Source organism: Branchiostoma belcheri, unplaced genomic scaffold (genome assembly GCF_001625305.1).
Source record: "Branchiostoma belcheri isolate BF01 breed outbred unplaced genomic scaffold, Haploidv18h27 scaffold286, whole genome shotgun sequence".
Lineage (NCBI taxonomy): Eukaryota > Metazoa > Chordata > Leptocardii > Amphioxiformes > Branchiostomatidae > Branchiostoma > Branchiostoma belcheri.
Genome location: NW_017803894.1, coordinates 18710 through 39754, shown reverse-complemented (window position 1 = coordinate 39754; position 21045 = coordinate 18710). Strand labels below are relative to the sequence as shown.

General features: G+C 40.9%; 1 protein-coding gene across 1 annotated transcript in view; it reads right to left on the bottom strand.

Moving 5' to 3' along the window:
* Positions 1-21045, bottom strand: part of LOC109472857 (transmembrane protein 2-like) — a 38124-nt gene that overhangs the window by 2725 nt on the left and 14354 nt on the right. The window contains exons 7-23 of the mRNA XM_019772722.1: positions 20800-20994; positions 19502-19671; positions 18885-19097; positions 17585-17790; positions 17089-17158; positions 16454-16582; positions 16131-16222; positions 14416-14544; positions 13376-13411; positions 12830-12982; positions 11332-11512; positions 9644-9859; positions 7195-7400; positions 4989-5168; positions 3764-3872; positions 2316-2426; positions 1757-1855 (exon numbers count right to left, since the gene is read on the bottom strand). Of these exons, the coding sequence (XP_019628281.1) occupies positions 1757-1855; positions 2316-2426; positions 3764-3872; positions 4989-5168; positions 7195-7400; positions 9644-9859; positions 11332-11512; positions 12830-12982; positions 13376-13411; positions 14416-14544; positions 16131-16222; positions 16454-16582; positions 17089-17158; positions 17585-17790; positions 18885-19097; positions 19502-19671; positions 20800-20994 (2495 nt within the window). The remainder of the gene's footprint in view (positions 1-1756; positions 1856-2315; positions 2427-3763; positions 3873-4988; positions 5169-7194; positions 7401-9643; positions 9860-11331; positions 11513-12829; positions 12983-13375; positions 13412-14415; positions 14545-16130; positions 16223-16453; positions 16583-17088; positions 17159-17584; positions 17791-18884; positions 19098-19501; positions 19672-20799; positions 20995-21045) is intronic.

Below are 21045 nucleotides of genomic sequence, written 5' to 3'. Positions count from 1 at the left end.
CGGTCATCGAAACATTGGGTTGTGTTCAACAAATTTGAAATGGTTGTGAATGAAAGAACTATTCAATTTCTCAGTAATATGGTGAAATTATTTATGGAGGAAATTGTGTCTATGTCTGTACTCAACTGTGTTGTATTTTAGCACAGGATATTTAGACAAGGTACAACGCAATCAGTTGCTTTAATGTGTAACTTCTAAGACGGTTTTCTAGCTGGTGCTGTACCTGTATGTACGGGCTATGGCTGTTGCTGTACCTGTATGTACGGATGGCAGGTGCTGTACCTGTATGTACAGGTTATGGCTGGTGTTGTACCTGTATGTACGGATGGCAGGTGCTGTACCTGTATGAACAGGTTATGGCAGGTGCTGTACCTGTATGTACGGATGGCAGGTGCTGTACCTGTATGTACGGGTTATGGAAGGTGCTGTACCTGTATGTACAGGTTATGGCTGGTGCTGTACCTGTATGTACGGGCGATGGCAGGTGCTATACCTGTATGTACAGGTTATGGCAGGTGCTGTACCTGTATGTACGGGCGATGGCAGGTGCTGTGCCTGTATGTTTATGGCAGGTGCTGTACCTGTATGTACAGGTTATGCAGGTGTTGTGCCTGTAAATACAGGTTATGACAAGTACTGTACCTGTATGTACGGGTTATGACAGGTGCTGTACCTGTATGTACGGGTTATGACAGGTGATGTACCTGTATGTACAGGTTATGGAAGGGGCTGTACCTGTATGTACGGGTTATGACAGTTGCTGTACCTGTATGTACTGGTTATGGCAGGTGCTGTACCTGTATGTACGGGTTATGACAGGTGCTGTACCTGTATGTACGGATGGCAGGTGCTGTACCTGTAAGTACGGACTATGGCATGTGCTATACCTGTATGTACGGGCTATGGCATGTGCTATACCTGTATGTACAGGTTATGGCAGGTGCTGTACCTGTATGTACGGACTATGGCATGTGCTATACCTGTATGTACGGGCTATGGCAGGTGCTGTACCTGTATGTAAGGGCTATGGCAGGCGGTGTGCCTGTATGTACTGGAAGATGGCAGATGCTGTACCTGTATGTAAGGGCGATGGCCGGGGCCGTACCTGTATGTACTGACTATGCAGGTGCTGTACCTGTATGTACAGGTTATTGCAGGTGCTGTACCTGTATGTACGGGCTATGGCAGGTGCTTTCACCTTTATGTACAGGTAATGGCAGGTGCTGTACCTGTATGTACATGTTATGGCAGGTGCTGTACCTATATGTACGGGCGATGGCAGGTGCTGTACCTGTATGTACCGGATATGACAGGTGATGTACCTGTATGTACAGGTTATGGCAGGTGCTGTACCTGTATGTACGGCCTATGGCAGGTGCTGTACCTTTATGTACAGGTTATGGCAGGTGCTGTACCTGTATGTACATGTTATGGCAGGTGCTGTACCTATATGTACGGGCGATGGCAGGTGCTGTACCTGTATGTACCGGTTATGACAGGTGATGTACCTGTATGTACAGGTTATGGCAGGTGCTGTACCTGTATGTACAGGTTATGACAGGTGCTGTACCTGTATGTACGGGTTTTGGCAGGTGTTGTACCTGTATGTACAGTTTATGGCAGGTGCTGTACCTGTATGTACGGACTATGACAGGTGCTGTACCTGTATGTACAGGTTATGTCAGGTGCTGTACCTGTATGTACAGGTTATGGCAGGTGCTGTACCTGTATGTACAGGTTATGGCAGGTGCTGTACCTGTATGTACGGGCGGTGGCCCAGTTGCAGCTCCTCCCAACCAGCGGACACCACAGTCACCTCCAGGAACCGCAGCGCAGCGTCAAAGATGATGGGGTCCTACAAATACAGGAAACTTCCAAGTCTTCGAAACACATGCTGCCTACTCTCCAAGCAAAGGTTTATTTTGGGGCGTATTTGGTTTTGTAAAGAGTCGATCCACATCTATATGGTACAATAACCTCTGACATGGCCATCTGCTTTGCATTGAGCAACACTGTCTATGAAGTATATGAAAAAAATATGTTTGGATCGTTACTTGACGACAATGACCTACTGGAAGGGACCGGGCAATGAATGTGATCATTTCTGTTACTAGTTTTTCTTTTATTTTGTTATTGTCTTACGAGACCGATAAAATGCCTACCGACTATTTCATTATCGTTTTTTTATTATTATCGTTACCATTATTATTATCATTATTTATTGTATTTAATATTTTTTCCGTGATGGTATTCTAATGTTGAGCTGGCAACCCTGGATAAAAATAACGGAAAAAAACTGACACATGGAAACTTACCTGCGCCCCACAGCCAGAACAGTCCTGTATGATGCTCATGTAGCTGGGCATGGGGACGGGCTGGGGAGTCAGGCTGTATTTGGGGTAGGCTGCGGCTCGGCAGTCGCTGGCCTGGGTATTGAATAAATGAATGAATGAATGAAGACCTTTATTGTACGCAAATACCCATTGGGTTCAGTACAGGTCACAGGAAAGACGTCACAGTTTGCAATGAATATATACAATGTACAAGCTAGTGCTAATTCTATGTACTATGGACAGTCTAATAATTACGATAATTTGGCTTCTTCTCGCTTCTTAGTAACGATGTAGAAATAACTACAATTGTTTTATTGCAAATTCATGCCCGAGGGGTAACGATGTAGAAATAACTACAGATGTGTTTTATAATCGAAGGTTTGTCTAAAGCCATTAGAAATATGAACTTATCTTTGTTGCTAAGATGTATGAAATGGGGAAACATACATTGCAATAGTTTATAAAGCTCAGCTCTCTCTTCGTTGTATAAACTACATTCTAATACAAAGTGTTCCTCATCCTCTATCCTATTTAGATTACAATGCCTACATATTCGTTGTTCCAGGGGAGTGCGGTTATGGCGTCCGGTTTCAATGAGTAGTTTTGTAGTGGCGGTCCTATGCCGTATATTGTCGAGATTTAGATACTTTTCATTGTACGTTGTACGTTGAATACGGTGGTAGACGAAACGCATTTTATCTCAAATTGTACCCTCTATAGCAATTAACGAAATGAACTCTTTGACGTAACTTCCAAATTCTACCCAAACTTTCACACATATACAAATGAAAAGAAAACTACTCTCCTCTTAACACCCGAAAACCCACAAATTACGGAAAAGAGTGGGATCCTTTGTCTTCCTCTGTCTTCAAAAAAGACGTCAAACCCAGTAGTTTTCTTACTAGTAGTTTTCAGTAGTTCTATGTGCACAAATTGTCTGTTTTTATACCATATGTTTCCTCTGTTCCTGCAATTAGCCCTCGGGCATGAATTTGCAATAAAACAATTTTTATTGTCTATTTTTTGTTTGCATATAAAACAAGACAAATTACTGCGTAGTACATGTGCATGATGAGAAACCAGATACCCAGCGTTTCTCCTCCAAAGCGATAATTCAATATCACTTATTCTAACACAGTATCATAAATCACATATAAAAAGAAACAAAAGTAATAGAAAAGCATCCAAATTTGATACCCAATAAAGGGGAACATTGATGGTCTAAATAATTAATGAAATAATACAATCACATGAAATATCAAATTTGACAAATGGCGGAAGAAATAAAAAGAAACAAAAGTAATAGAAAAACATCCAAATTTGATACCCAATAAAAGGGAAAAATTGAGGGTCTAAAAAACTAATGAAATATTAAAATCAAATGAAATATCAAACTTGACAGAAATGGCGGAAAGATGCGAAATGCATACCCCCTGCCCAGTCATGGTGGCCGTGATGACAATCCGCTCACACCCCGCATCCGAGCAGTAGTCGTCTCCGCCTCGGACCTCTTGAGCGCGCGCCTTCAGGAACAGTAGGCTACAACAGCATGTATACTATCATGAAAGTTCATCTGTGTTGGTAGTTACATGTTTAAAGTTAAAACTTTTGGTCCAACACAAAAAATTCTCTCACCTAGACTAGAGCCTTCAACCAGTCACTCTGGTCTTCCTCAGTAGACTGACCCAGTGAAGCTTGCCATATACATCAGGGCCCATCACCCTTCTTCGAACCGCGGCGGGGGCCGACATCGTCTACCAGATACCTTTGACCCAGTGCTGGCGTCACACTTCAAAGAAGCCACGTGACAAGCTTTACTGGGTCAGTCTACTGAGGAAGACCAGAGTGACTTGTCGAAAGCTCTAGGTGAGAGAACTTTTGTGTTGGACCAAAAGTTAACATTAAACAACAGAATGTTTATTTATTTCGCAAAGGAAAAACATAAAGTCTCAAATCCCCATGTCCCCTACTGGCATTTTCCCCTTTTGCCGAGGGGGGGGGGGGGTTCCTCTCAACATAAATGATCAGCATCAAATGAAATAACAAGAAATAACAAAACTTTTACATTCAACTTCGAACTAATAGTAACATATAACGTTAGTCATATTACAAAGTGAGTAACAATAATACTAGAGTCCCACGATCTCATACGTTCGCCAAATGATGTCCTCTTGATTCTGCAAATAGGATCCTCATTTGCATGAATTATATCAGTTGATCATATTCTCCACCAAAAGACAGCCTTATCGTACTTAATAACGTACTAAAATGCCACGTATTCTCACAACCGACTAGAAGTAGAGGAATAGGGCTTGCAAATTAGTACCTGGCTTATCTAACTATGCCTTTTGCAGACGATATCATTTCCCATGTGACATTTGAAAACTACAGACCTTATATGCTGCACGAATACCTTATATAGGACATTCTGCCGAAGTGCTATGCACAATACAATTCGGGTTTCGCGCAGATACAGTACATTCTGACAACGTGCTTAGTAGACTGGTCCATTCCGTGAACAAGGCTGACGGAGTTAGTCGAAAATTTCGGTAAGTCACAATTTACTTAGTGTCGGACATGACGCTTTAGCCTTTTCGTCATAATGTATTATACCAACACCAACACGGATGAACTTTCATGCTGAGTTTAACATACCCTGTGCTTTGTTCGAAGTAGAAGAGTTTGCCGCTGCCAGCCTCCACCTCAGTCAGACTGGACACGGCTGACAGGTCCTCCTCGTACGTGATTTTCTTGTTGAGACGCAGCTCGTGTTGGTACTTGATGTCAAACGTGGTTCCCGGAGGATAACACAGGCCCAGGCGAACCCACTCACCGCTACACGGAACACAAACATGCGTGAAAATGAGCACCATTTTATAATGGATTGTACACTATACGGTGATAAGCGCCTATTGCTGTTCACTTTTCTTTCCACTTGTTCAACTGATTTCAATACGTTAGATCCTATAGAAAAATTTAATCACACTTCCAGGGGAGATACATACATATATTCTGTACGTAGGATGAAGTTATCCACACATGTATTTAGCTTTGTTAGATCTCTAGTTGTAGAAGACCATACAAAAGTCCCGGCCCTGTACTTTTTGTTGTGTCAATAAAGAATCTGTAATATTAGGACGTTACGTGACAAACGGAATTTTCTGACCATTTCTTTACATTCCTATAAGTTGAATCAACCCTAGTTATTTCCAAATATCAAGTGCCATTTAGAAAATGGAGGTGACAAAATATGAGGCGTTACGAGTGTGTATAAAAGCTGAAACACATTTGTCAGCTATGTCTGTTTACATGCTGGTAGTTTGTGGTGGCACCACAAACGGAGTGCGCCTCGTGTGGGCTGTCTTAGCGCCAACCACAAATGCCAAACATGTGAGATAAATAATTACATGAATATGTCTAAAAGTGGAAGAGAAAAAGATGCCACTTTAAATAAAGAAAGACAAAGATGCAATGGCTGTAGGATTCGAATTGATTCAAATAGAACATAGAAACTGTTGTGCTCTCTATCAATAATATAATAGATACTTAGGAATATAATAGTATTATACTCCTAAGTATGTATTATGATATAGGCCCAGAATTACGTATATATACAATTCATGTCATAATTTGATTTCAGTACAATTCATGTCATGGCTACTAGCAAGCTAATCAAAGTTTTATAAAACATGAAGCATACTATGGAAAAATATCTAGAAATAGAAGATTTTAGTTTACGATAAGCAATTTGATTCAGTTGTTATCACTCAGTTAAGAATCAGCGATCACAGATTGAATATAGAAACAGGTTCCGTTCATTTTGTCCAAAGCAATTTGAGGATGAATTTCACTTTGTCGTGGAATTCATTAGATACGATGTTTTACGTAATAAACTAATTACATTTATCGAATCAAGTACAACAGATTTATATATATTCAAATGTAATAACTCTCAAAATGCAAAATCCATTAATACATAAAAGAATGTTTTATTCGAAAAAGTACCGAAACACTGCTTGATTGTATACCATACTAGCACCTGATGTTTAGTAAGTTGAACTAGGATTTTATGCCCGTGTTGAATAGTCCTTGTCATACATTGTACCATGTACAATTGTCGCACAAGAAAGTTCTTCTATGTATTGATGATTTGAATTATGAAATAATGATTTGATATGATTTGAATTACTGTTATGATTATTGTTATGATCAATGATTTCTTATGATTTGAATCTTTGTTATGATTATTGTTATGATCAATGATTTATTATAATTAAATGACTATGATCATTGTTATGGTTAATAATTCATATTATTGTTATGATTATTATTATGATCACTAATTTGGTATGATTTGAATCATTGTTATGATTTTTGTTCTGATCAATGACTTGTTATATTTGAATCATTATGATTATTTTCATGATCAACGATTTGTTACGATACAGAATATTGTTATGAATATTATTATATATGTTATGATATTTGTTATGATTTGAATAAATGTGTAATAGTATAAGGGATGGTTCATTGCATTGTATGTATGTTGTTTTGATATGTGAATAAAAAAGTTCTTTTATGTAAATGACTGAATGATAAACGGGTTACCTTGTCAAAATTGAAGAGATAATTCTTACTAAAAGTCAATGCATTGTATGTATGTTGTTTTGATATGTGAATCAAAATTTAAGAGAGACAATTCTTACTAAAAGTCAATGCATTGTATGTATGTTGTTTTGATATGTGAATCAAAATTTAAGAGAGACAATTCTTACTAAAAGTCAATGCATTGTATGTAACTATGTTGTTCTGATATGTGAATAGTTCTTCTATGTAAATGACTGACTGATAAACGGATTACCTGTCAAAATTGAAGAGATAAATGGTGACCTCCCCCGGGGCCCGTGTGTTCCAGTGAACGGTGTAGGACTGCTGTAGCGTCAGCACGGGCTGGTAAAACTTGGTGGTCAGTTCCCGCGCCCCTGCCATAGTCATGGGCCGGTCCGGGTACGCGTCACGGACTATAGTCATGGTCCGGGGCATGGCTGGCTTGGCAACAAACAGCACCTGTACATACATTAGGCCACAGTAAGTAAATCTTATGGGTGGCATCCTCCGCAGACTCAAAATCAGTAATGCGAGAGGGCGGAATAAAAACAAGGCGAGCCAAAAAAAAAACAACAACAAGATTCCTATATATTAAAATTCTGACATCATAAACCCTGTTAAGCAAGAAACGATACCTATATTGTACTAACATAAAAAATTGTAAAAAAATACATTGTTCCTTTGTGAATTCATCTACCCAGAAAAGTTTGCCAGAAACTTCCGGATCCTGCAGTTCCAGAACAAGCTGCTAGGGAGACCAAACCCACACCACTTATTACTGGCAAGAAAAAGCTATCCACCACTCAAAAATCAAGATGATAGCATGTCCAGGACAAAAGATACAAAAACCGGAAGTTTTGCCGCAGTACCAAGGTCAGCCACAAGGAGGCCCAAAATTGACCTTTACCTACCCAAAACCTACCCACATACCAAATATCATTACAATCCATCCAAAGGTTGAAAAGTTATGCTGGCTGCAAATGTGCGGAAACACAAACAGACACACACACACACACACACACAGACAGACAGACACACAGACACACACACACACACACACACACAGACACACACAGAGACACACAGAGACAGACACACACACACTATATGTGTATCACGCTCCCGTCAATATGTTTCGTAAATTTTATACAAAACCACCTGAAATCATATGGGAAAGAGATGAAAATAGAATTAAGTGGCTCTTTAACGAGAGTGTATCTGACCTAGCAACTTTCATTTATCGAGCGTGGGGGAAAAGAAGAAAACACCTGTATTCATAACACATCAACAGTTGTCACTTTTTGTTACTTCTGCACGTTTGTTTTCTCTTATTATATTTGATTTATCTTATATGTACTTGTATTTATTTTGTGAACTCTTGGTTCATTATGTACAGATTTGTTTATTTGTATTTACGATCTGCTATGAGTTCACTTATTTGTTCACTATTATTGTACATAGCCTACCTTTATTTGTGTTCATATTTTGTTTGGATTCTGTTATCTGTACCTTTGATCGGCTTTTGTTACCTTCGCCAAGAATTGGAGAAGGTTATGTTTTCCTGGCCGTGTGTGTGTGTGTGTGTCTGTCTGTCTGTCTGTCAACAGCATAACTCGAGAAAGCTTAGATGGATTATCTTGATATTTGGTAGATGGGTAGGTCTTGATGAGAGCTCGAACTGATTAGATTTTGGGCCCCCTGGCGGCTTGTCATGGTACTGCAGCTGAACTTCCGGTTTTGATATCTCATGATCCAGACATGCTAGGGTGACGAAATTTTGATGGCAGGTAGGTCTTGTGCTGGGAAAGAAGTGGCGTGAGTTTGGGCCCCCTAGTTGCTTGCTCTAGAACTGCAGGGGGGTTAAAGGACAAATGTTTAAAGGAGGATAACTCAAGAACCGCTTGATGGATCATCATGATTTTTGGTATGTAGGTAGCTTGAGTAATGCTTGACATAATGATATTACAATTATGCAAATATGGATGTAATTTGCATAATTAATGAGGAAATTCTATTAACTGCATTCCATGATAGGAAGTTCAAGCTTGTGACATATGTTATTAACAACGAGAGAAACACAGGCAGATATCGATTATGCAAATGAAGACTTAATTTGCATAATTAATGAGAAAATGTTATAATTGCATAGTGGTAACTGCCTGGAATTTTATACTTGGGGTGTTTGAAGTTTAGTGAATGTAAACATAATTTAACATAACTTATTCAAATAAGGACCTCATTTGCATAATATATGAGGAAATGCTATAATGGCATTCTTTGTTAAAATAAGACTGTTGGTGGAGATTATGATCAACAGATATAATTCATGCAATTGCGGATCCTATTTGCATAATCAGGGGGATTAATACATTGTATATAAGTTCTTATTCATAAAAGCTAACATCATTTGGCGAAGGTATGAGATCGTGGAACTCTAGTTTATGTATAATTTATTGAATCGGTGTCGTATAAGCCCACACGGGCTGGGCGCGGGATAGCGCACGACACGGAAATAAAGTATCATTCATTCATTCATTCATTCATTCATTCATTCATTCATTCATTCATTCATTCATTCATTCATTCATTCATTCATCCATTCATTCATTCACACAGAGGCAGACACGCCGAAAACAATACCTCCATTTTACATGGAGGTAAAAGTCTGATTGGAGATGAGGCATGGAAGGTTCTAGCCACACCTGTGCAAACTGTCCGCTGCAGATACTGGCCCGCCACTCTGGCTTGTCCACACACCCCGGGTTCTTCACCAGGTAGTTCTCCTGCCCCGCCACGTACGTGTCAGGGTAACCCGTGACGCTCCCGTCCAAGTCGTGGAAGATCTGGTTCTTGTCTCCGTCCCTGTCGTTAGACATGTAGGGGATGTTCTCTCCGGTGGTGAAGACGCGTGTTTGCACCTGTATGTATGTATATACAGAAGAACTTTATTGCACGACAATTGCACATGGTACAATGTATGGCAAACTACATAAAGAGAGTAACAACAATAAAAAACACATGTTGGATAAGAGCTAATTTCGAATAAAACCTAACATATCTTAATTATTCAAACAGTAAGGGCTAGATGATGAAGGGCTAGCATAAGTCTTTGATAAAGTGTTACAATCGAGTGGGCTAATCACAAGTTTCGGTATTTTTTTCTAATAACAAAGCATTCCTTTATATATCTACCTATTTTTGCGTTGTGGGAACCATTACATGTAAAGATATATTCAAATCTGTCTCCAACATCGAGACTCTTGAAATCTGTTGTACTTGATTCGAGAAAAGTAAATAGCTTGTTACGTAAAACATCATATTTGGTACATTCCATAACAAAGTGAAATTCATTTTCTATATGCTTTGCACAAAATGGACAGAACCTTTGGTCAGGGGCTACATTGTAATATCTACCTGTTTCAATATTCAATTTATGATTATATATAGTGAAAAATTGAACTTTCCGTCAACTTTTGATGTACCATTATTATATTTTATTTTCATTTGACCTCTCACATGATTTTACCTGCGTTATGTTGTTGTATAATTTGTTGTATAATTGATTGATGTCATTCTGACAATCACTCCGATTATGAGTTCTGTTATAATAATTCCATTGCATAAATTGTCATACATTTTTGTTATCTAAGTTGAGGTAACACAGATTCTTTATTGACACAACAAAAAGTACAGGGACTTTTGTATGGTCTTCTACAACTAAAGATCTAACAAAGTTAAATACATGTGTGTATTACTTCATCCTACGTACAGAATATATGTATGTGGCAAATTGCATACAGAATATATATCAATGATAACAATAAAGGTTTAACTATTCTCTAACATGTAGTCTCTAAGATTGAAACGTCTTTTGATGTATTTTCCTGTTTAAGTAATGTATTGGTTATCTCCCCTGAGAAGGTAATTGAATTTATCTATAGGATCTAACGTATTGAAATCAGTTGAACAAGTGGAAAGAAAAATGAACAGTAACCATACAGTCTAGCATGAAAGTTCATGCTAGACTGTATGGTAAATTGGTAAATTACATTATGAAAAAGTTCAACTGTTCTCCAACTCAAAATTTGACTCACACGGAATTTTCGACTGACTCACTCACTGTCTTCCTCAGCTATCTGACCCAAATGCTGTGGACATATACATCAAGGAACTTCAACCATCACTCAACCGAGACGGGGGGCGATATCGACTTCAGACAACCTTTGACCCTTTGCTGACGTTATACATCGGAAAAATCACGTGTCCACACCATTTGGGTCAGATAGCTGAGGAAGACTGAGTGATTCATGTCGAAAATTCCTGGTGAGTCAATATTTTGAGTTGGAGAACAGTTTAAGTTTTTCATAACCATACAGTCTACTTTGCTTACATCTTCAAACCTGAGTCCAGTGGCGTTGTTTTTCGGCGTCATGTGCCAGTCGTTCGTGAGCCGCCAGCCGATGGCGCTACTGTAGCGGTTATACTCCGGTGCCGAGGCGTACTTCTTAAACGTGCAGCTTCTAGCGATGCTCGGGCCGTCGTAGTAGTCGAGGCCTCGCATCGGGAAAACTCTAATGACGGACAGGAACAAACAGGTATTATGTGGGGTCGTGTGGCGTAGCGGCAGAGTGTGCGACCAGGAACCTAGAGGTCCCGGGTTCGAGTCCTGACATGCCACCGATCTTGTGCCCTTGGGAAAGGCACTTTACACGACTTTCCTCACTTAGCTCAGGTGAAAAATGTGTATTGTCCTGTATGTATTTGTCCAATGTGTAGGTGGCGGAATTAATACAAGTTGATAAAACTTGAGTGTGCCGTCACCACGTCTGGTGATTACATGTTGCAATAAAAAAAAACAGGTATAACCATCCTAGACCCTCACCCGACGCATAAAGAACAAGTGCTCCACTAGGTTCTCCACTATCTCACACAACTTCACTGTCCAAATCCCTTGTTCGAAATCTTTTTACAGTGACAGTTTCTTTCCCCGTACGGCCAAGCTTTGGAATTCTCTCCCTGACAAGTGTTTTCCACCGACCTACAGTCTACAGGCTTTCAAATCAAACGTTAACCGCCATCTCTTGACATTGCCATGTTTCTCTCATAGTTCAATGCCGAAAAGTGGTCGTATAGGCCTTGCATTGAACCACTCCGTTAAAAAAAGAGCATGCCCCTGTGTGCGATGGTCTAAATTTTACTGGGAGTTGGTGATTATCAATACTTCAAAACATGAATAAAGACTAAGCTTGAAAGTTCTTACGTTGTTTATGTTTATGTTAATGTTTATTAGGAATGTCCATTAGTAATACAAAGTTTACTAGTCTTCCTAGAGTCCTTTACATTTAAAAGATGAAATATAATCGATTACAAACTTAAAAGCTACACTTATATACAACAACAAACAGCTTAAATAACAGTATAACAATAACAATCTTAACAACAATCTACACGTAGGCCTACTTAGTTATATGCACAACAATTAAAGCTAGCTTAATTAACATAATGAAATACAGTGGAGAGGTTAGAGTTGGTGATTAACAATACTTCAAACATGAATAAAGTCAAGGTTTTGTTTTAATGACGATTTACCACATTTGTGGAAGGATTGACATAACAGGTGACTATCACCTTTTCAAGATGTCAAACCTGAGACCAGACTGTAAGGTTTGAACCACTCACACCGGGAACGTCCCCTACTCTTTTTGATAAGTGTGGTGGGTTCTTTAACGTGTGTGGGGTGTGGCTCTCCCAAACACGGGACCTCCGTTTAACGTCCTATCCGAGGGACGTCCCTAGCCGAAGCTAGGTACTCATTTTCACCTGAGTGAAGTGAGGAAAGTCGTGTTAAGTACCTTTCCCAAGGGTACAACAAGTTTGAAAGTCCTTACGTTGTGTCAGGAAAGCTCCTCTCCACAGCCGTGACCCCTCCCATGCCCCACGCCTTGGCTCCTGTCACCGTGCCGACATTCGCGCTCTCCCCGATAAATACACTGTTCCAGATCTGCTGGGTCCCACCGACGTCTTTTGGGAAAAATCCCGAACTTGCAAAATAAAACATTATAACACATGCACTAAATACCAACACAGAACGGAGAACCATTTTTTTTCACACAACCATCGCTCAATCGGGACGGGAGGCGATATCGACTTCAGACAACCTTTGACCCTTTGCTGACGTCACACGTGGGAAAATCACGTGACCACAGCATTTGGGTCAGATAGCTGAGGAAGACTGAGTGATTAAGTCGAAAATTTCTGGTGAGTAAATTTTGAGTTGGAGAACAGTTTAAGTTTTTCATTATACAACAGATTATCATGTCTTTCAATAGTTGTTTTACGTCTTACATTCTAGTAGGTCATTCTATGTTTATTATGTGAAACATGACAAAATCGTTTGTCTTCTATTTAAAGAAGTGGGCAAACCTCGTGCTTACCTTGCCATTGTCAGACCCACACCGTTATCCACATACCTGAAATATGTACATTTGTAAAGGTAAGACTAGTAATTTTACCGTGAGTTTACAATTCAATACTTGAGTATTGAATACAATTCAATACCTGTGTCTTGGAAATACTTTGAATATATCGTTCGTCTGGGCGCTTTTTGCCATAAACACAATAGACATAAAACGGTTGACGATGTCGGCCCCCGTCGCCATATACATCAGGGCGCATCACCCTTCATTGAACCGTGACGGGGGCCGACATCGTCTGCAAGATACCTTTGACCCAGTTTTGACGTCACAATTCAAAGAAGCCACGTGACAAGCTTCACTGGGTCAGTCTACTGAGGAATACCCGTGTGACTTTTGTGTTGGACCAAAAGTTTTAACTTTAAACATGTAACTACCAACACAGATGAACTTTCATGATAGTATATTCAATAGTTGTTGCTATACATTGTACCACGTACATGTATAATTGTCGTGCAATACAGATATAATATTGTCGGTCAACCGAGTACATATCCTGGGTTCCAGACCCATAGCACACTGGACACAAAGTATCTTAGTGAGCCTGGGTCTGGCCGGAAGCCTTCTGAAAAGGTCTCCAGCATAGGGAGGAGGAGTTGTGATTGATGGCCCCTCATACCACAGGTAGCCTGTTACACGATACCACAATTGGTCAGCAGGAGTTTATTTTCCAAAATAACAGCAGAACTTAATTTAACAGTAGAAGTAGTGTACAGCCCAGGCTTTCCTGTTTGTTTAGGTAACAGTCCTCTGACACACCAGGACAAAATACATCTTATTTACAGTTTTATCTCATCTGCTGGTGAAGATTCAAAGATACAGCTGGGAGTTTTTAACCAATCATAGCAGAGGTGTAAAATTACTTCCTGTGGGCCTTACGCTCAGATACTGAGCGATCGACTGGCAGGTCTATCTGACCCTACCAGACCCAGGCTCACTAAGATATTTTATGTCCAGTGTGCTATGGGGCTGGCACCCAGGCTACCAAGTACACTACTTACGCGCATTTATCGTGCCAGATATCCCCGCCCCTGCACCATTCACCGTTTAGGTTCTTGTAGGCGATCAGTCCTTCTATCATGGCGGGCTCCCGGGGCTGGCGGAGGTCCGCGTTCTGATGGGGGAAGTACCTGGGTTCATGTAGGAAACATGCAGCGCGTGTTACAGTGGGACGGTTTTCGCCCTATGGTGATTTCTATAGTTAAGGTCCCCAAAATGACTCACTTCGACGCACTAAATATCATAGTAGGGTGCACAAGCAAGGTTCAGAATTTTGATATGTTTAATTTCAGCGTATAGTGTGCAAAATTTGTGAAAATGAGCTTAAGTTTGCCGGCGAGTTCTGTTGTCACGCCCTCTTTTATTAGCGCCACTGCGGAGGTCATGGAACTGCAGCCGACGCACAGCACTACAAGTATGCAAGCGCAAATCTACGCCGATTGAACACGCACCATAATTCAACTTTTACAGTCTCAAAACTGACGTATTCCTCTAACATTTACCATAGGTTTCATGTCGATGTCATGCACAGAACAATCTCTGCACCCTTCTCTAGTATTGTGCAGCACTACTTTGTGCCCGGACTACTTCGCCCATAAATACTGTGTTGTGCGGCCTTAAGCCTTAAAATAACACAAATTCCTTCTTCTTTCCTACTGCTAAGCCCAATTAGATTATCAGAAGTTGCGCATACATCTATTCGTGTGAAAGCCCTCCTCAAATTACACATATTGTAAGTGCAAAGGTCTTACTACTTTTTGAAATGATAGATATATTGAAAATTCGGAGTTCCATGATATATGCATGATTGTGTTCAACGTCATATGGTGATCTTCATTAATAGTTAGCTTCAACCGCACATCCCATACTCGTACATTTCCTATTTAGACTTCACATAGTTATGTTTACCGAAGGAAAACATATTGTTTTCGCTCAGTTTCCTCTTCTTCTTCTTCTCCAAACAGTGACCTCTGACCTGGCCAATGACTTGATTTGTTGACGTCTGTCACCATGGTAACTGGTGATGGGTTACATAATGTAGCAATCTTATACATGTAGCAGGAGGGATTTAGACTCCTGTCTGACCATATATATGAATGTGTTTGAGTAAGAATTAACAGAGCAGACCATGTGCAAAGGTAAACATTATGCATTTGCTTTGCAAATGTTACCTTTCTAGTGTTAATTTATCATTTTTGTACAATGATTTTATTTACATAGAAAAAATAACCAATAGTAATGTTTTAGACTGTTAAGCTCCCTACATTATACGTTATTGCAATGTAGTAACCACTGGCTAGTCGGGCTGTGCCTTGACTATGTGCGCTGAACAGCCAAACCAGTTTTAACTAAAATAGATTCTTTTGACACAACAAAAAAGTACAGGGACTTTTGTATGGTCTTCTACAACTAAATGTCTAACATAGTGAAATACAAGTATGGATAACTTCATTATACGTACAGAATATATGTATGTGGCAAATTACATACAGAATATATATCAATGATAACAATAAAGGTTTAACTATTCTCTAACATGTAGTCTCTAAGATTCTTTAATGTATTTTCCTATTTGAGTACTGTATTTGTTATCTCCCCTGAGAATGTAGTTTCATTTATCTATAGGATCTATCGTATTGAAATCGGTTGAACAAGCGGAAAAGTGAACAGAAATAGGCGCTTATCATTGTATAGTGTACAATCGACAGATACGTACCCTTGTCCTGGTGCTCCTAAAGACAGGTACTCCTGCGGGGCCCGGGCGGACGCCGGTGTGGTCTTCACGCGGTCGTCTATCATGAATCCTCGCTGTGATCAGCGGTAGCGAAAAATAATAAAACATTGATGATGATGATAATATTAATAAAAATGACGATCGTTTATAAAAATCCCTCTCAGCCTATATTAGCTGAAATGTGGATTCATAACATTGCATTAAAAGTAACTTTATCAGACTGACTGACTATATAAATGTTATTAATGTAATATTTCTCAACTCAACTCAAGTCAACACTATAATATCAGAAATGTTGCTCTTACTTTTGCGTTGGAATGTACCCTGTTGTTGTAGAAGCGGCCTAGCGGGGTTCTCTCGGCCTGTTTGTTGGGCAGGGATCCCGCGGACAGTCCGGTGGGGGAATCATGGAAGATGTACCAGATTCCAACCTCCTGAGGAAGTATAGTGTATTATTCAGGTAGGGTTACACCGTACAGATGTAATATACAATCTGAGCTGACTACAATGTGTGGTACCAACCTTGGATCCTGGTCTCACCTGATTTAAAACTAGCGGGCTAACTAATTAACCCTACTAGCTGCCCTCAAGAGCTACTACTATCTGCTAATGCTAATGGTATTTGTGTGTGTGTGTGTGTGTGTGTGTGTGTGTGTGCGTGTGTGTGTGTGTGTGCGCGCGCGCGCGTGTCTGTAAACACGTTAACTTGAGAAGGCCTTGATGGATTGTCTTGATACTTGGTAGGTGGGTAGGTCTTGATGAGACCTAGAAATGATTAGATTTTGGACCCCCCAAGCGGCTTGTTATGGTACTGCAGCTGAACTTCCGGTTTTGATATCTCATTATCTAGACATGCTAGGGTGGCGAAATTTGGATGGTAGATAGCTCTTTTGCTGGTTTGTGAGTTTGGGCGTCTGTAGATGTTTGTGCTGTGTCTTACCGCAGAGCCGGCGGCTGAGTTGTTGGTCAGCACGTTGTTCGGGTGGGCGATCCAGAAGGTCGACACGCCTCTGAGTGGACCGGCAAAAAAAACCGTGGAATTGTCATGGCAGGCTTTTAGAATCTTTTGGGTGCACAGGTATGATCACAATGTTTTTGTCCATAGATCGCTTAGTAATGAAAACGATCAATATACTTCTGTATCAGTAGCGGAGTGTAACATTTAAGAATCTACTGGTTTTCCTTCAACAGTCAAGTCGATCAAGCAACAATAGGAATTCAAAATATTCGAATGAAATCTCATCTGTGTTGGTAGAATCCATAGTTATAGCACAAGGAAAGATTTTACCATAAATTCATAGAGTCAGCGAGAGCATCGATCGCAAATCTGACGAAGGTTGACGAGATCGCCCGAAAATTTGTGGCGAGTTCCTTTCTCGTGTTGGAACAAAGGTTGACATCTATAACTAAGAAATTCAAATTCATAATCAGTTTACTTGCACTCTTTCCCCGGGTTAGGCGTGTAGTCCCCGTACACGGCGCCGGTCAGCCCGCGGCACATGTCCGCATCCCGGTCAGACGGCAGTAAGGTGCCGGGCCGCGTCACCAGCCCCAGGTTATGGTCCAGCACGTTCCGCTGCTCGTTTCCGTCTTCTAGAAAGTAGCAGTGTCCGAGTGTGTCGTACCCGACAGTGTCCTGGACCTGTAAGGGCAGAGGAACAACTGTGTTACATCCGATCTGGCGCAGCAGAATATCACAAACTTCTATGGCAATCACTCGTGATCTTTATTTGCAATCGGATACAGATTTATGTACAGACACATAGTCATGCACAGATACAGATTCATGTACAGATATGCAGATACAGATTTTCCGAATGTGATGACTGAGTCAGTCCCTACACCTGAGTGAGGGTCACAGTTGACACCGTAGCCTTCGCGTGGATTTGTTTAAGGTGGATAACATGTTGCGAACCACACACTTGGGCATCCGTCTTCCCCAGCGGATGCAGATCGAGGGAGACGTGCTGGATCCGGTTGGTATGCTTGCAGCGAGCTGCCGGATGACTTAGTTACGCTGGTCTGCCTTGATCGCGCTAACCCGCCTGATTGAAGTGCCAGTGTATCACCAAGAAATTAAATTTGATTTGAATTTTAAACTGTACATTCTACACAAACCTCTACAATCATATAGAATGTACAGTTAAAATTCAAATCAAATTTAATTTCTTCGTGAGGCACTTGAACCTATCAAATACTAGTAGTAATGAATCCCAATAGAAGAAACAAGTAAACTCTGAGATTTTATACCTCCGGGCTTGTTATTGTATATTTTTATATGTTGTTTGTTATGTATAGTTGATGGTGTTGAATTTTATGTGTTAGATTTAGCGTTTCTTGTTGTGTTAACAATTGTTGCGCGCCGCAGGACTAGGGTTTCAAACAAAGAATCTATCGAGACCGGACACCCCTCTGTGCGAGGGGTCATATACGTGGACCAGACCGAGAATATTTTAAACACGCCAAAGGTCAACGGTTGCGACCATTTTCACGCTCAAAGGGGTGTTCTGGGGCCACCAAAAGGCACCATTTTCACGCCCGAAAACACATAAAAAACAAAAGAACGTGCATCATCTACAGCCCAATAGCAAAACGTATACCGAGTCCAAAAAAATCCGTCCACTCAAACGCGAGAAACAGCTGCGAACATGAAAATTTAAATCTCTCGCAAAACCCTTCCGCGGAAGGATGTCTCCTCTCCCGGAGGTAATAATATTGGCAACAGTATAAACTGACCAGCAGCCCGTGAGTGCCGTGTATAGTGACACAGCGGGAGAAGCAGTGGTGGATGGACAGGTCCCGGGCATAGGCTGGCCGGCTGTAGCCTCCGGCCTCGTCCACGTCTCCGGCCATGTGGAAGTGGACAGGGTAGCTGCCGGCCTTTCGCTGCTGACCCATCCGCGTGAACTCCGCTCCGGACAGATGCGCGTTCTTAAAACCGGCCAGAACCTACATGTGGCACAGAGATAGTCAATATATCTACATAGCTATCCAAATCTATATTTATCTATGTCTCTCATTATAATGATAAACAAGAAAGCGTTTCATGAATAAGAGATGAGGGCCTGCATGGGGGGGGGTAGTGATTACGAATTACGCAAAATTTTCCCCGCCTATTACGAATTACGTTAATGCCTCAGAGCTGATTACGACTTTACAATTTCAGGCTAATGTACTATTACGAATTACGTTGCTTTTTGGGGCGGCTGCCTTCGGATTACGACGACTAAAAAGACCGGATTACGCCTTACGAAAAAGGGAATGCAGGCCCTAAGAGATGTGTAAAAGTACAGAACTCAGCACTTTAACTGCATGGAGAGCTAACACTATGACGGGCTGTGGTCGGAACTCGCCTTGAGATGTCCTCCGTACGTGTCGTGGTTAAAGAACTGACAGAAGTTGTCTCCGTAGCAGCTGTCCTCCATCCTGCCCTGGAACCTGACGTTTCGGGTCAGCAGGCCCACCTCCCCACGGAGGTCCACATCGTCTGTCACCTCTCCGAAATGGTTGTACCGGACTTGTCCTGCGGGAAAACGGAGAAACAGACCTCCTCATACCCGGGAAAGTGTAACGGAAACATCTTCATACTAGAAGGGCCGACATTTGCTTTGGAGCAAATTCAGCATGGCTCCACCACATTTTACGACATGGCAGGAAAAGAAGAAGAATACAAGGGAAACAATGTTTTACATCGATATAACATAGTATGAAGTCACATATAACTACGAATACAACAGTTGGATAGCTATCCCTACATTATTTATATTTGCATAATGCAAACTGTTGATTTTCAAGATAAAAAATCGTTTATGCCCTACATTCCAATGCTTGAGCAGGAAAGTTTGACATACCTACCAAAACACTTCAATGCAGTACCTACTTTTAATATGGTATGTAGCTGTTCATGGAATTAACTCAATCAAAGTCCAACAGCCAATCAGCAAGAAGATTAGAGGAAAGCTGCATGCCTATTGGTTCTTGCTCTGCATGCCAGACTGATGACTCATGGATAGTTATCCCCAACTATATGATAAATTGTGACCTAAAAACAGTCAAAAAGTCCCAAATTATACAAGTTTAAGGGAGAGTATGCCAAAAATTACAATTAATTGTCGTTGGTAGATATATAAAGCATACCCACACCAAATTTCAAATGATTTGAGTCCAGCTCTCCAGGACCCAAAATGTACAGATTTTTATGTGTCTAAGGTATCCCCGGGCCATACCGACTTCAGGTCATTCGGATTTACTATTAGGGCACAGGAGTAAAAAATGTACATTTTTTGTCCGAAAATAGTCAAAAGCCCTATTTTTCACAATTTTAAAGTGGTGTATGTTGAAAGCTTGAATGAGGTTTTGTAGACATATGTCCAAGGTATCCCCATACCAAATTTCAGGTCATTTGGTTTTATTACCAGGGCTCCAGATCCCAAAATGTTTTTTGTCTGAAAATGGCCTCTCCGAAACGCCCCTCCCCCCCCCCCACCAAAAAAAATTTATCAACAAAAAAAGGAAAAAACGCCTGCGGGTATTTGGCTACTCTACCTTCATGACAACGTGCCTCCGCCATGTCTTGTAATGAATGTTGGAAATTTGGTATAGAAGGAAAACTAATCCAAATTTGAAGATTAAGCTAATTCTGGAACCCTACCGTAAATTTTGACCTGCCGATCGGAGCACTCCTGACACGGCAGCAGTGTGAACTCCTCCGCCTCCTCCATGTCGTAATCCGTACTGGCCAGCACGATGACGTCACCGGGCTGCCAGGAGCTGACGTCATCCTTCAGATTGATGATGAACTCATGGCCGTTGTTACCAGCAACAGTGAAGGTGCATCGCGGGCTTCCTGAGGGAAACAGACCTTTTCATTAAGCCTCCGTCAGACATAGCCGAAAAT